Source organism: Pseudorasbora parva, chromosome 23, assembly GCF_024679245.1.
Source record: "Pseudorasbora parva isolate DD20220531a chromosome 23, ASM2467924v1, whole genome shotgun sequence".
Classification (NCBI taxonomy): Eukaryota; Metazoa; Chordata; class Actinopteri; order Cypriniformes; family Gobionidae; genus Pseudorasbora; species Pseudorasbora parva.
Window position 1 is genome coordinate 13,331,157 of NC_090194.1, and position 17,054 is coordinate 13,348,210.

The following is a 17,054-nucleotide window of genomic DNA, read 5'->3' on the forward strand; positions in this document are numbered from 1 at the left end:
GGGTTCGTCAACAAACGGTTTTAGTTGCGTCATTAAACCTGGAAGTGCAGAGGTGTAGTCCAAACCGGCCGTTCGCTGTAGGCTTTGAAAGGGAACTTCTGTTAAATAAAATATCTCGCTTGGCATTGAACTTTGAGCTCTATAATTTTACAGGTATTATTTATGCTCTAACAGCAACATTACACACTAACTAAAGTTTGAAAGATGGGATCGCAAAGAGTGGGACCTTTAAGGCCTTACATTTGTTTTTATGTTTTTATGACCCTGTATGGAAAATCCAGACGTTTTTATGACTTTTTATGGCCATAAATTCTTATTGTTAAATGTATGACTATTTATGACCCGAGTAGAAACCCTGTATCACTGACAACAGTAGTTTGGACAGGATATTGTCATTTAAAAGTTGTTGTTGCAGCCCTAAACTGATGTAGATGTTGACATAAAACGTCACCCTCCACCTATTGACCAATTGCGAAGTTAGTAATGTTTCGGCATCCGGGTTGCCAGATCTGCTCTAGTTACCACAGCTGCAGCTACAAACGCTCTTCCTGGATCCTATCTGGCAACCTCGAGTCAGGGGGGGAGGGGGAAAGGGGATACACCTCTCTACAGTCATTTGAAAGTGATTGAAGTACCAGTTTTGGCCACAATCTTCCATACACTTCCTTTAAATCTCATTTTGTTAAAATAAATCATGAGAAAATCATATCGTGTAATTAGCATCGTATCACATTGTGAGTTGGGTGAATCGTTACATCGCTAATCACAAGCCAAACAAAGATGGTATGATCTTGTAGCATTAATGGTTGTTTTTAAAGTAGATTGTATCATTTTAAGATTTAAAGCAAAACCAGCATGGTCTGAATAGCTTTATTCAATCATGCAAATCCTCTTTGTCAGTAGATGGTGCTTATGGAACAACATCGATACAGCGTTTCCTCTGCACTTACAAAACACTACTTTAATAGGCATTATACCGATGCAAGCAGAAGATAAACTTTTCTGAAGACAGTCAGTTCTCTTCAGAGATGCATTAATATAAAACACCCACCTCCAATTCAATATTTATAATTTTTCTTCCAATATTTCGAGCATGGCAAACAGTAAGCATGCTGTGTCTGGTACAGTACTTGCTGTGCCCTCCACTCTTCTTTGTGTCCATCTTCAGCATGCTCCATCTCTGGCCTGTGTTAGTCTTGTTTTACAGAAATAATTTCCCAAAATGTAATTTGTGTGGAAAATTACGATGCAGTTTGCAAGTGCAAGGAACAGAGATCGGCCAAAATGCCAGCAGCCATATCACCCTGTAGCCCAAGAGGGGTTTCCCACTGAAGCCAAGCAGGGTTGAGCCTGGTCAGAACCTGGATGGGAGACCTTCAGGCAAAAACCAGGTTGCTGCTAGAAGAGATGTTAGTGAGGCCAACAAGGGGCACTCACCCTGTGGTCTTTGTGGGTCCTAATACACTAACACCAGTAGAATGATGGGGACACTATATTGTAACAACAACCGTCCTTCGGATGAGATGTTAAAGCGAGGCCCTGTGTGTCTGTGGTCATTAAAAATCCCCTTGGCATTTGGTAGGGGTGTAACCCCGGTGTCCTGGCCAAATTCCATTGGCCCTTTCCAATCATGGCCTTCTAATAATCCCAATCAAATTAATTGGCTCCATCACCCTCTCTACTCTCCCCCTATAGCTGGTGTGTGGCGAGCACACTTGCGCCGTTGCACTGTGGCTGCAGTCACATCATCCAAGTGGTTTAGGGGAGACCCCTGACATGCATGTAAAGCTTTGGGTGTACAGTAGTACATATAAAAGCTCTATATAAATACCTGAACAAAATAAAAAAAAATGTTGGTTTGCCAATCGTGCATTTGGAGCCGGTCAACCAGTGCCTCTCTACTTTTAATTTCTTACTGTTTTAACCACATCTAACTTTCAGAGTCCATAATATACATTGGAGCTGGGCGATATATCAAATATTAACGATAAATCACAATTTTGATGACGATGTAAAATTTGAAAATATTGTGAATTTTGAATATTTCAAATTCAAGCATACTTCTTTCCCAAACAACGTTACCAGATAACGCAGACAGTGCAGAGGTCTGCTGCCAACATTCACTAAATTTTGAAAGCAGAAGAGTTAAAAATATACGCGCAGCACATGACAAAGAAAGAAAAAGAAACATGCATGCATGAGAGAATAAAGCACAGTGCACGGGACATGCTCGCACAGCCAGACTCTGATCTGAAACGAGCGCACGCGCCTTGCAGACAACATGCAATCACGATGCAGTTATTTCGTGGATTATTGGGTTTGGGTTTGAATGGTCAAAAATATGTAAAAATGCATGTCCTGGAGACTATTCCGGTAAACACAGGTGGGGATGTCTTTAGTGAATGTAAACAGTTGAGGTAATTTGATCCGTGCAGGTCTTAAGCCTGACCTAAATACATTAATTAATCAACAATGAAAAATAGAAAAACAACCCATGCTTGGCTAAATAACTTAAAGCACTGTTTTTGTTATATTGTTTATAATTTGCATGTTTTGATTATTTTTTTTTATAAACAGAGATAACATTTTTAATCTATATTGTAATTATAAAAGTGCATTTAAAAATATTAAATTACTCGTATTTACTCCATAGATTTTGGTCATCCCAACCTGTTTGCTAAATGTTAACATTTTGTATTTAATTTAATCTAAATTGTTTTTGTTTTTAATAGGGGCAAAAGAAAATCATGTTTTTTTTTTTATTATTTAAACAAGCAATTGCAAACGTATCAAGATTTGTATATATAAATTAAAATATAGCTTATATTATATCGTCCATGACCGCTATAGATTTAAACTTGTTTAAAAAACATTGACTTGAAATTAAATTCTAAACTGATCAGTATTCTTGCCATTTTAACACAAACTAATGCATCAGTCAACTAAATAACTTGACATATTTGGTGACACGATGACAATTAAAACTTGACAACAATGCTCAAATCACAGAACACACAATTACTACGTTTGTACTAGGGATGTGACGATAAGGATATTTTGCCACCAGTTAATCGATGTGTCAACACCGGTTATGACCGGAGATTTTAAATCACAGATTTAAAAGCAAAAGTAGTATGTGCAAAGCCATTCATAACGGTGCAGCGCAGAACTGAAAACACTTGCTCTGCGCCAGTGGAGACACAATCAATACCTGTGTGGATTTTACTTTCGCTTTCAAATTTTGTGGCATAATTTTGTCAAATGAAAATCTGATTCCTGCTGCTGATCTGTGCTCTGATCTGGCCCACTTTTTATTGAGCAGACACGTTCCGTTTTTAATTGTAGTGTCTGTTCTCTAACTGAACTAAATAATTGTATTACTATAAATAAAATACAAATAAAAATGACTGTGAGGACAGGGCCATGGTGCGCAAGTGATGTAACCTGTTTTGTGGCTGAACAACGGTATAACCGTCAGCACCAACTATTGCTGCAAGCCTAGTTTGTACATGCAAAACATGCACATGATAAACAAATAAGATTGTGGCAACACATCCTAATTACTGAGCCCTGAGGAGTGCAGCAGAAGAGAAGTGAGCTCACCTGAAGCTGCCATACACGATGAGGAGGATGGAAATTAGGAAGGTTGACACCTGGCTGGAGTCCACAAGGGAGTACGCCCTGAGGAGAGGAAAAAGGAAGTTATTGTTTCACAACACCAACAGGATAGGTACCAGATATGGCATATACACACTACTCACACCATCAGCTATTGACCCAAGTGTGTGGGTGAAACGCGAATCAAAGCTCAGCTTGGTCGAGTTGTTACAGAGAAGTGCAAGAGAAATATCTCGTGTTATGGCATTCGTGCCCTCCCAGAGCAGAGTGTCTTTTGAGACTTGTGTAGTGCTGCAACGACGCGTCGACGTCATCGATGACGTCGACTACGGAAATACGTCGACGTTCGTGAAATGCGTCGACGCGTCGTGTCAGACGTTCATCTCGTGTAATGTTGGCTTCTGCTCCTGGTTCTATCACAAAAACCTAGACCGCGAATATCAAAAGTATGGGAATACTTTAAACAGAGGCCAAACAGTGTTTCCCACACATAGACTAATTTGTGGCGGACTGCCACATAATCAATAACGGCCGCCACATTCGTCATTCATTCATTTTTACGCTATTTAAAAGACGCACGCATATTCGTTTAGCTGCATTTCCTTAAGTTCTCTCTCCGCCCTTTTGCGCGTCTCTTACTCACTCACACACACGCGTTGCATTCGACCGTAAAACAAGTTTTATTGCATTTTGCCGCATTTAGCATAGCTTTTAAAACCAGAGCAGTTGAATAACAGAGTTGCGACACGCCTTCATCACGCGGCAGCGCGCGGTCACGGCGCTCATATAATTCTAAACAAACCAGCGCGGTGTCAATCAATACAGACCAGTGTTTCCCAACCGGGATCCCGAGCAAAAGATGCGGGGACGCACTTACACTTCGGTTCATCTCGCATCTGATGACGCATCTTTAATATGGGTTGTAAACATGGGCGTAGATTACGCGGGGGACGCAGGGGACGTGTCCCCCTCACTTTTAATAAAATGTATTTTCGTCCCCCGCACTTTTACTGGGTCTCACCGATCCTAGTCGACCCGCTCTGAGCGGGATTCGAATCGGTGTTACCCTGTGCGGGGGCGGACAAGTTAACAGGGACGCTAACGACAGCCTTCTCTAAACTCGGTTGATAGCGCGCTTCTTGAGGGCAGGGGCAAGTGTATTTACATAGAAACCAATGTGAATACATCAAGATTTTCTATGCATGACCTGTAATTTTTTCCGAATCTTAATATGAGGAGGGCGCTCTCACAGAAAGTCCAAAAGTGGATTCGTAATACCCTGTCAAGCTGGAGCTGCAGCTGAAGGAAAACAATCGTTATGAGTGATGAAACGTGACGACGACAATCAGACGAGTGCGACAATATATGCTTTATGTGTGTTTTTTAAGTCATCTCAATGTAGGCTATTTATTGACAATAAAGTATCATATGAATAATGCAGCTTTTTTAATGTTTAGTAGGCCCTATTCTGCTCACCACGGCTGCATTTATGTAATCGAAAATAGTTAAAACAGTAATATTTTGAACATTATTACAAATTAAAACCGCTTTTTTTCCCCTATGTGAATATATAGTAATTTATTCCTGTGATCAAAGCTGAATTTATCATCATTACTCCAGTCTTCAGTGACACATGATCCTTCACTAATCATTCTCAGATGAGGATTTCATAATCAAGAAACATTTATGATTATTATCTGTGTTGAAAACAGTTCCCAAAATGTTGTGGAAACCATGATAGCCTACATGTTATTTTTCAGGATTCTTTAATGAATAGAAAGTTCAATGGACAGCATTTATTTGCATTTATTAAATAAATTATCTACTTTGTAATATTAAAAATATCACGTGTGATCAATTTAATGCATGTCTGATCAATAAAAGTATTAATTTCTCTCTTTTTTAATTTTACCACAAATGTTTAGAAAATTAAGCATCACCATGGGCAGCACAACTGATAATAATCCTAAATGTGTGTTGATCATCAGATCCTCATATGGGAATGATTAGTGAAGGATCACTGAAGACTGGAGTAATGATGATAAATTCAGCTTTGATCACAGGAATAAATTACATTTTACTATATATTCACATAGAGAACAGATGAGTTACATCAGAATATATATATTTTTTTACATTGCATAAAATCTATGGAGTCTTAATGCACAAGTGTTTGTAGTATATAAACCAATCATAAAATTGGCAACAAAAAAAAAGGAGAATAATATTATAGATATTAATTATTGGTTGTTGTTCAGCAGTGTATTTGATATCTTGCCCAATTAAAAGCAAGAGATGCGATAAATTATATTGGTCCAAAAAAAAAAAAAAAATGGTATTACGACATTTCTGTCCCCCTCACTTCTGAAAAGATGGCTACGCCCCTGGTTGTAACCATAGACTGTAAAAAAAAAAATAGGTTGTAACTTGAAAATAATGCTGTATGTATGTTTCTGTCGATGCATACACGTGCTGACTCCTAGGGATGGGTACCGAAAACCGGTATTAAACGGGCCCCGGGGCTGAATTTTGAAAGACCGTTGTATCGATAAGCTCGGACGTTATCGGTTCTGCTGTCGGTACTTTTGAAAATACACGTGACGAGAGAGAGAGAGAGAGAGAGAGAGAGAGAGAGAGAGAGAGAGAGAGAGAGAGAGAGAGAGAGAGCGCTCCGCAAACGACAGCCGAGGACAGAACCAAACATTCAAACGTAGCCTGGTTACACGTTAGATCTGTGATAGTCTGCTTTTATTTTAGATTTTGTCTTCCAAAGATTATAATAATATTTATGTCTAGCCCAACTTGATTCCCTTTGCAGCAGTAGCCTACGCTGTCATTTCTCCATAAAACTAACACGTAATGACAGAATCAGCACGATCAGTGATTGTTGTAAAATTCAGTCTAGCCACTGTTGGTAAATTGTGGGACGCGTTTAATAATAAAAAGAGCGATTAAATGCACAAAAATGTGCGCAAGAGATTGTTCCCAAGTCGACGCGCGCGCTCTGAAACAGCCGCAACGACACGAGCAAATTACACTTTCGGTTTCACACACTCGCGTCTAAACGATCAAATGTACACAAACATCTATGTCAAAATGACCGGCTTGGAGAGTCTCTTAAACACAACACAGTTTGTGTCTAAAATGGACGTAGTTATTATGGATATAGTCGGGAGAAAGTGTAGTGCATCTGCCTATTATCAGTCGCCTATAGACCTGCACGTCTGTCTTAAAGAGGCAGCGGTGTAAATAAACATGCTGATGAATTACTGCGAATTAAACAACCAAATGCAAAGAGAAAATCACTCACAGCTCTTGCATGAATAACTTCAGCTTTAATAAGCATTAATTAAATGCTTTTTAATTTAATTAATGCTTATTATTTATGCATCAATTAATAACTATTTATGATGAACAGTGTTATTTTACATTTGATTAGTAGAATTCTTCCTGAAATGAAAGCACTGCATGTGTAGGCTGTGTATTTTTGTTAATTGTGTGTGTGTGTGTGTGTGTGTGTGTGTGTATGTGTATATATATATATATATATATATATATATATATATATATATATATATATATATATATAATCTCAAAAAGTACCGATAAGAATACCGTTAAAGTACCGGACCGATAAGCAGTATCGGTAAGAGTAGTAATACCGTTAAAACCTTAACGATACCCATCCCTACTGACTCCTCAGGTATACACTACAACAACAGCGATAATAAAAGAAAAACGTGGGCAAAACGGTCTCTCTTTGTAAACTTTATAAAACGCATGCGAGTGCTGCCGTAGCCTACGTCCGAATATGAGCAGTCATTTTCACTGTCATCACCCCCGTGTAGCCAGGAGACGCGAATGAAGATCTGTCTCTGTGCACTTGTCCCAAAGCGCGCAAATATTGAGTTATCTTTCAAATCCTGTGCTTAAACGGGCAAACTCACAAAAAGTATGTCAAAATGTCATAGCCTACTCTATGCCTTAAGTGAACTTTATACAGCAAATACGACGACTATCCGTGGGTCTTAAAGGGGCAGTAGCCTTTACTGCTGTCTGTTTAATGTCAAACAAACGATAAAGACATCACTCACTGCTCCTGACTGAATAGCTTTTGTAAGTTTAATAAGGATTATTTTTTTAATTTTAAACAGTTACATGTGTGGTTATTTTACTTTTGATTACTTCATTCCATTTCTCTACCTAAAAACTAATGTTAGACCTACCTGAAAAGCATTGTTTATTTTATTCTCATCTTTGCTCAATAGTATTTATTTGTGCTGCTGCTTGTATTTAAGTTATCTGTTCTTATTTTCTTTATTTTCATTTGACAGTAGTCCTTTTTCCCCTGAACATAGCAAATACCGAACTGTACTGAAACGTGAACCTTAAACCGTGATACAAAGCGAACTGTGAGCAGTCTGTACTGTTACACCTCTAGCGTAACTTATGTCAGTGGTTCCCAACCACATTCCTGGAGCCCCCCTTACACTGCACATTTTGCATGTCTCCTCAATCAAACACACCCATTTCAGGTCTTTGAGTCACTACTAATGAGCTGATGACCTGAATCAGGTGTGTTTGATTGAGGAGACATGCAAAATGTGCAGTGTAAGGGGGGCTCCAGGAATGTGGTTGGGAACCACTGACTTATGTGAGGGGGTGCCACAGAATTGTGAAAAATTTCAAAAGCTAAAAAAATAAATCGTTAGATTAGTCGACTAATCGAAAAAATAATCGTTAGATTAGTCGACAGAAAAAATAATCGTTAGTTGCAGCTCTAGACTTGTGCTTGCCTTTTGTCTTTTAGAGAAAGAGGTCAGGCTGTACGCTGTGTGCTAAGCAGACTCTTAAAATATGATTACAGCGAGCAAGTGACAGTTTGTTTGCTGGATAAATAATGTGTGGCTGTGAACAAAAGCAGCAGAGTGGATTGTGTGCGTTAATGAAGTATGTATGAATAAGGAAAACGAGAGCGAGAAAAGTAAGGAAAAGTAGGATGGAGCGCTGACCTTATCCTCAAACGACAAGCTTTTACTATGGACAATAAATGGTTTGAAGAAAAACACATTAGTAGTCACAGGCCTAAGCTCGACTATATAAGTAATGATCCGGAAACACAGAATAGACATACATCCAGATCATAGAAAGGACAAAAAGCAAAACGAAGAGACGAGGAGGGGTTTTTGTGGATGCGGGTGTGACCCGAAGCCTCGGTTCAAAGGCAGGCGTGAGGAATGCGTGCAGGATCTGTGAGGGCCGTCTGGCCCCCAAAACCCTATAAAACAGCTCAACTGAGCTCTGACTGCCATAATGTTTCAGATCACAAGTGCCCACTGGGAAAGAACACCACACATGTTAAGCTTAAATTTGGTTACTTAGCCCTTTCCATTAAAATTGACTTTATTATCTTGAATTCCTGAGGCTAAATAGACTATTTACATAATTAGTGGTGGTGTAAGGCAAGCATAGACTTGCATGGAAGAAAGGACCTGACTGCCCTGAACATTACACAGACTTAGAGGGGCTCTTTTGATTTAGGCTAGTAAGCCACCACCCAGAAACAGCCTAGCAACTAAGAATCTCACATTTTCTTATGCAACATGCTTTTCTCTTATATTTAAAGGGATCCCCTGGTGTTGAGACTTGTATGGCTTAATATAACATAAATAGTGTCTCTTGCTGAAATATGTAGCAGAAAACCCATGAAAGATCTATGTTATTTAAAAAATCAATTTTATATTTGGACTATGGGCGGCGCCATTTTGTTTGCGTTCTAGGTTGATGACGTAGAATGGTTGCACTCGGCAATCAGCTGGCGTTTCCCTTAGCTATTTTTACCACAACGCAACTCGAAAATTGTTTCAGAGTTAAACAAAACCAATGCATTAGTAATTGTACTTAAAACACACTCAAACAAACATGTGCACACAAACTTTTTCTCTCACAGACTCACACACACCCAACAGATCGGCGCGAACACACACGCACACTGCATGTGCGCATACATCCCCCTCATTCACTATTCCCCGTGTTGATATCATAGATAGACTGTTGATATGCAGTAGATTAACGGTAATGTCTATTGTGACCAGCAGAGGGAAATATCTAGGTAGGACCATGGGATAGGGGAACGTGAGGAAGAGAGGCAGGATGCTTTGGTTATGATGTTGGTTCGTGCATTAAAGTTTGAGCACAAGCTCAGTGTATTAACACCTCAATCTTTAAACTTTCATCTTTAAGACATAAATAACATTCCCTACTTTAGTTCATTAATACAAATTGAAGGAGTGACTGAAGACGAGTGTGTGAAGTCGGACAGCTGTTGTGTGTAAATCAAACAACACTCGTTATTGCGGCACGTAAGACTGAATGAGTGCACTCGAACATGTCCACCATGGTGTCTGACAACACTACAAATTGTCGTCCCTTCAAATAATGCCCTATTTCAGGGTATAGGGGGTCGATTTCGGATTCAGCCCCTGTCGTGGAGACTGAGCAGCCCAACATCTCGATTGAGACAGAGCAGTCTGTCAGGTGTGTGCGTGCCCACCGATCTGTTTGTGACTTTATGTAGGTGAGTTTGTGTGCACATGTATGTTTAAGTGTGTTTTAAGTACAATTACAAAGCAATGCATTGGTTTTGTTTAACTCTGAAAAATTTGAGTTGCGTTGTGGTAAAAATAGCTAAGGGAAACGCCAGCTGATTGCCGAGTGCAACCATTCTACGTCATCAACCTAGAATGCAAAAAAAATGGCGCCGCCCATGGTCCAAATATAAAATCGTTTTTTAAAATAACGTAGATCTTTCATGGGTTTTCTGCTACATATTTCAGTAAGATATATAATTTGTGTTATATTAAGCCATACAAGTCTCAACACCAGGGGATCCCTTTAAATACTCAACAAAAAGTCTATGGAAGTGTATTGTGGTAAAACTTAGCATGTTCGCACAAGTCCTGGAGGATATAGAGAAATGAGGACTGATTTTCATTCTACCAAACTACCTGCAACTCTATAAGTGCTGAATTACTCATACAGGTCAGTTGAACAAATTCAAATTGAGGAAACGCAATGCTGTTCTACACTATCTAAACTGCTTTTGAGTGATGAAAGCTATACTGCTATTCTATGTGTTTGTTTGTTTGTTGGCTGTATGAGACTACCAGTAGCAAAGCTTCATTAACATTAGAACTAGAGATGTCAATTTTCAATAATTCCCATGATCGATCGTCGTTTAAATTAATGATCAATTAATCGATTAATCGTTAACCTTAATACTGCAATATGCCTCTACAGCAGTGGCTTATAGCTGACAGCATGACAGGATGTGCAAATGCTGCTCAAAACGCATGTTCTTCACCAAATGAATGAGAATGATTTTTTTTTATCTAAACAAAGGGCTATGGGATTGTAAAATTAGTCGATGCGATTTATAATTTAATATAACTAAATATAACCTGTAATACAATACCAACGCCGCCTCAGATTTGTTATTCAGAATGTGTGGACGCTCTTCCAAGAACGTGTTGAAACGTCACCTAAATCCAATTAATTCAATACGATTTTTTAAAATATTTTTTTCATTAATGTTATGAAATGTGACAGTCCCAATCATAGTTATTATTAGTCATGCGTTGCTGTTTGAACTGCGTGAGCTGAAGCTGATGCGCTGAATCAACACTGAAGCTTTGCTAGCGCGTTATTTAACTCAACAAAAAGAGTCTTATATATGAGATTAATCAGATTTATATAAATTTAACAAAATATTACAAATTATATCTGCACAAAATTATGCACAAGTGAACTTGAATTAAGTTCCTGATATTCATATTCAGAAAGGGAGAACGTTGTTCCTAGAACTTTACAACCATTTATTAAAATAGTTCTCATTTCTGTTATATGACAGTCCCAAACATAGTTATTACGCACTACTGTATGCTCTAAAGCCGAAGCACTAAATGAAAACCAGTAGTCATGAGTTACACTTAAGCCATTTGCTAGTGTGTTTTATTTCGCTAAAAGAAACACATCCTATATGATTGATCACATATAATGTTACAAAATAAATGTAATATTACAAATTACTTCACACAATCTGATGCGAATGCAGAAATGAACTTGAACTAGTTACATGTGCGAGTCAGAGTGTGTGACTCATGTGCATGTGCTCTTCCTGGATCAATGCAATGACACACGGCAAATAAACCCAAATAATTAACAATCACAATGTTTTATTACAATAGTATTCTCATTAATGGTGTGTATTATTACAGTCCCAACCAGTCTTTATTAGCTGTGCATTGCTGTTGGAGCTGCACACTGAAGCTGATCACTGCCACGCTTTGACTACCGCTCGCCTCTAACGTTAATTAGTAACCAAATGCATCCTTATGAGATAAATCAGCTATAGATAGGCCTGCACAAAATAAACACAATATAACAACTTACATTTTTTACACAAAACAAAAGGCTGCGAATGCACATGCAAACTTGCAGTCATGATGAAGGTGTAACTCCAGCTGTAAAATGGTCCCTAGTAGAACTGGGGCAGGCTCGCTTCGTTTTTCCTCCCGTTTCGTGGTTGAGCCGCACGCACGCGCATGACCCTGCTTAATCGATGATCGATAAGTCTTATCGACAATTAATCGATCATCGATTAATCCTTGACATCCCTAATTAGAACATCATACTGATGATATTGTAATATTTAATTGTGTCGAGCTACATTGATTCGTTTTATGTACATTTGCTCACCTGTCTAATAAAGCACATGCAAGAACAAAACTGCCAAATCGAATTTTGTGGCGAAGCTCTCGCCATTTTGAAAACGCCTCTTGATTTCTCCTTCTTGTTCTGAAGTCTGCTTGCCATGGTCTACAATGTTTGATGTAAACTACAACAGCGTGCTACTAGACGTTGCGCAGTTGTCCATGCCTGCTACCATGTTTTCTACAGCAGTAAAAGCAGATATGCCACCACCGTTGACAGGCAACACCCTCAGACTTCCTGGTTCCTTAGTTAAATTTTTGGTGCAATTTTCTCAAAATGTACAAACAGTTGGAAACATTTGGGATATTATAAGTACTCAACTCAACAAGATATATATACACAATCCTTGCCTAGTGGTTATTGGTTATTTTCGTAGCATGAAAAACAAAATGTTTTTAAAAAAAACTAGGAACACATTATATATAGAAAGCAGGGAGAGAATATACCCCATTACTAAAGTGGTCATTGACTTATGGTACATCACAATTCCCTATTTGTAAGTCACAATTCAGCTGCAATGCATGATGTCAATATTTAGTCTGAAAAAAGTCAAGTAAATTGTAGATGCTAAGCAATGTATAGCATTAGAGTTAATTTATCATGGGATAACACGGAAACCTGCAGATATGAAATCTGTAAGTTTTTTTTATTTATTTATTATTAATTTTTATCAATTTGGTGTAGTGACAAGCCTAATTACTATTTGGTTACGTGCACCACTGCCAAAGGTTTTAGCCCAGCCCTAAGAATCTTATCTGAAAAAGTTAAATATGAAGTCATAACACTACAAAAGATATAATACTTAATAAAAAAATGTGAAAGATGGGTCCAGTAGCATGTCTCGTAGAACTGCCTGAAAAACACTGGTTTTATTTATTCTTATTTAGACGATCATTAATTTAAACAAATGAACACATTTGTGAAAAAATTGTTATAAGGACCTGAAATAAAAGTGTGATTTCATAGGACAGCGAATGATAGACAGGAGGTATCTGCAGATGTCCCTTAGGGGTGTGTCCTGGTAGATTACACTTGCTGAGGGTTAGATTTTTTTTTTTGTCTGAATCCTCCCAGGCTTCATTCTTGCAGTGACATCGAAAGGCTGTTTCCTCACACAAAAAGGAGGTATGCGCAACCTTTCAGTGCGTGTCACACTTTCAGAGTTTGACACCTGACAGACATATCAATTCTGAAGAGCAATGTTGCTGCTGTTCTATAATTTCTGTTTGCTTAAAGGTGTCATGAACTGGCTTTTTAATTTTTTTATACTGTTGTCTGAGGTCAACTAATGATGTTTGTGTGGTTTTTACATTCAAAAACATCATAACTAATAAGTAATAGGCTATTTTCTACACTGGTTTTGAGTCTCTCACCAAAATGCTGGGTTTTGATGGGCTTCAGCTCCCCTGTCATTTCAGTTCACATGAGGGAGAGGAAAGAATGAGGGAGAAGCGGCAACTGGAATGAATTTCTCGACCACAGGGCTCGTAAACTATCACATACTATCACATATAAAAACACGTTTTACTCGCATAAGTGTGCTGCACCATTCCTGTCGGATCCAAATCCAGCATCGACTGGAGATTTGTTTACAAACGATCCCGCAGTGAACTGAAGTAATTGTCTTCCCCACGTGAGCTGGAACTTCATTAAAAATAAAGTTCAACCACTCATTCCTAATATTAGGATCTGAAGGAAGATTATGTAGCGACTGTGTTCTTCCACAACCAGGAATAGCGCAATATCTTAATCTTCCTCGGCATGTTTATTGTTGTTGACCAGCTAGCACGAGCCCTCCATGAGTCGGTGGGCGGGCTACTGGATTAGATGCGCTGTAGAGGTGTGTGTTTCGTCGCGCACTGACGCCAGTATAAAGCACAGGACCGTTTGCTGGGCCTGGTGTCTATAAAAGCTTTTTTTTTGACTAACAAGGAAGTTTTCAGCTCTGAAACTTAGAGAATACTTATATTACCATGACCTTTTATATATCAAAAGCTCACGGAAAAGTTGATTCCTCTATTCATCACCCCTTTAATCAAACAGTTGATTGCTCAGTCCCTGTAAATATACACAAGGGTGCTGGGAGGCAGATCACTTGTTTGTTGATTGCATTTTGGCTATCTATATAGTTACCAAAGGCCAAAAGCATTATTTATTTAACCATTTGAAAATAAAAATCTTAAATTATGACTAGTTAATTATTAATGCTGTTGATAATTATATAAAGTAAATAATACATTAACCCATGATTTCACAGACAAGGTTTAAGCCTAATCCCAGACTAAAATGCTGTTTTAACTTGCAAGGAGATCTTAAAATATGTCAGTGCCATTGTTTTGTCTCAAGATGCGCACCATTAATGTTGTTTTCTAAGCTACTTAAATGCACTAATTGAACTAAGGCCTAATCCTGGCTTAATCTAAGCCCTGTCTGTGAAACCAGGCATAAAACATGGTCTGATATGTAAAGTAGATCTGCACTAAAATACGTGCTACAGTTCTTCAATTGTAATACGGTTGTCACTCATAAAACAGTGTTTACTTAACACCGCATAAGAAAGAAAAACAAACCTGGGTTAACCTTTAATATTATAGTAAATGTACAAGTAAAGGCTCTCCATTTCATTTTCAGCATTAGTTTTTATTTTTATACTTAAGAAATTTTGTTGAATTAATTGAATACATTTAAAGACACACCTTTTTTTTCATTAAACCACTTTTATTAGGGGCATATACATCGATTTAGATCGATACATTGATCTAACGATACAATGCATCGGTTCAACATGTTAAAAATCGATACCTTTAGGGTATTTGTAGTAGGCATTTGATTAAAAAAAAAATATATATATATATATATATTTAAAAAAAAATCCAAAAAAGCAAGTCTATGTATTGTCACTTATGCGTGCAGTTTCATTTTAAGAGCCTGTGAAAGACGCTCGGGACAGTCAATGCAACGGTTACTGTACCGATCAGGCCAGTGCTGAATCTTCACTAAAGTTTATAATTTGCTCGCGTTTAAAGCAGCGCACACTTGTCTCAAACGGTGCATAAATAGGCCACGGAACTTATTTTTGTGCTTCTGTAAATAAAGGTCTATGGTTTTGCATATAAGGAAAATAGAGCACTATCAATCCTTCACACTGAAATTTAAAAGTTAAAGGAAAATGCTCAAACTACTGCATAGGAGCGTTGCGACTGTTGCTTCAAGCGCATCATTCTGCACATGGGGTGCGCCTAAAGCCTAGTTCACACTGCCCGATTTTTGCCCTGATTTTGAGTCGCCGACAGGTTTTGTGAAAAATCGCAAAGTATTTGAATAGATATATTTACAATTCTATCAAACAGAAACTAAGGCCAAACATTTGCACATCCAGCCACAGCAGCAGCACATTACAAAATTGTTTATTTACCTCAAACTGTCTTTGCAGAACACACAATCCTGGCTCCCTCTGTCTCTCCAACAATTTCTTCCTTCATAATCTTTATGATTTTTTTTTCTTTTTCTCCACAAATCAGTGCACATACAATTTGAAACTACTTGTAATTTATCATTTTTAACAACAATTACAAGTCTCGCGCGAGAACTCCGATCTGACGCACATGATCTCGTGTTGTTTACTTGTCACATCGCACGTAGTTGGGAAACATAGTTTGCGCACCAGAGAGAGAGAGTTGTCGGCGATTCTTCCTCTTGTTCAGTCATGCAGTGTGAACTCCTCTGTCGTCAAACCATCGTGCAGTGTGAACACAGCAGTGACTAAATGATACCCCAGCTAGTCATGCAGTGTGAAAAGAGCAGTGACCCAACGAGTTCGAAAATCATGCAGTCTGAACTAGGCTTAAGTGCTTTGTGCCACTCTGTATTGAAGCCTTTCGCATTAGGTTACAACAGGCAGCACAGTAAAACCCTCTCGAATATGATATATTAGTTATAATACTTGATCTGTAGATGAAGGGCTGTGGATTTGCTTAAAATTACTTTCTTAACGATGTCGCTACCTGGTGACAACACGGACAATAACTGGAATTTAAAACTGAAGAAACAAATGATGAGTAAACTGTTGGACAGATATACATTTATACACTAGGAGGATTTATGCACTCAACATCTCTTCTTTTGTGTTGTGTATTTTCTGGTAATCAAATGAAGACAAAACATAAAATTTAATTTCTTTTTTAATTTGGTTAAACATTTTCGGAAGAACTTGTGATTTATTACTTAAATAAAGTGTATAAGTTGTTACATTGAGACTAAGGCTGTCAGTCAATTAAAATATTTATTCGCGATTAATCACAATGTCATGAGTTAACTCGCAAATTTTGATCAGTTCTTAATGTACCTTAAACTAATATGTTTTTAAGTTTTTAGTGAAGAACACGGGACTCGGGAGCGCTCTTGTTCAGAAAAGTAACCTGCGTATTCGTTTTAGTGGATTGTAATGTATTTAGTTCAATAAAACACATGTACTGCAAGTGGTGATGGTATTAATGATGAGTGAGAGTAAGCTTGCAGTGCATCACGCTCAGACTGCAGAGAATCTGCTCAGTGAAAAAATGCACTTTTCTTTCGACCTGGAGTCTAATTAAAGTTAAGCAGAAAATATGGTAGCTTATGTAGGTTATAACTGCGCTTGTTTCAGAGTGATCTTATTGTTAACC

General features: G+C 38.1%; 1 protein-coding gene across 1 annotated transcript in view; it reads right to left on the reverse strand.

The window, feature by feature from the left end:
• Positions 1–17,054, reverse strand: part of sppl3 (signal peptide peptidase 3) — a 59,434-nt gene that overhangs the window by 20,575 nt on the left and 21,805 nt on the right. The window contains exon 2 of the mRNA XM_067432991.1: positions 3,604–3,681. Within this exon, the coding sequence (XP_067289092.1) occupies positions 3,604–3,681 (78 nt within the window). The remainder of the gene's footprint in view (positions 1–3,603; positions 3,682–17,054) is intronic.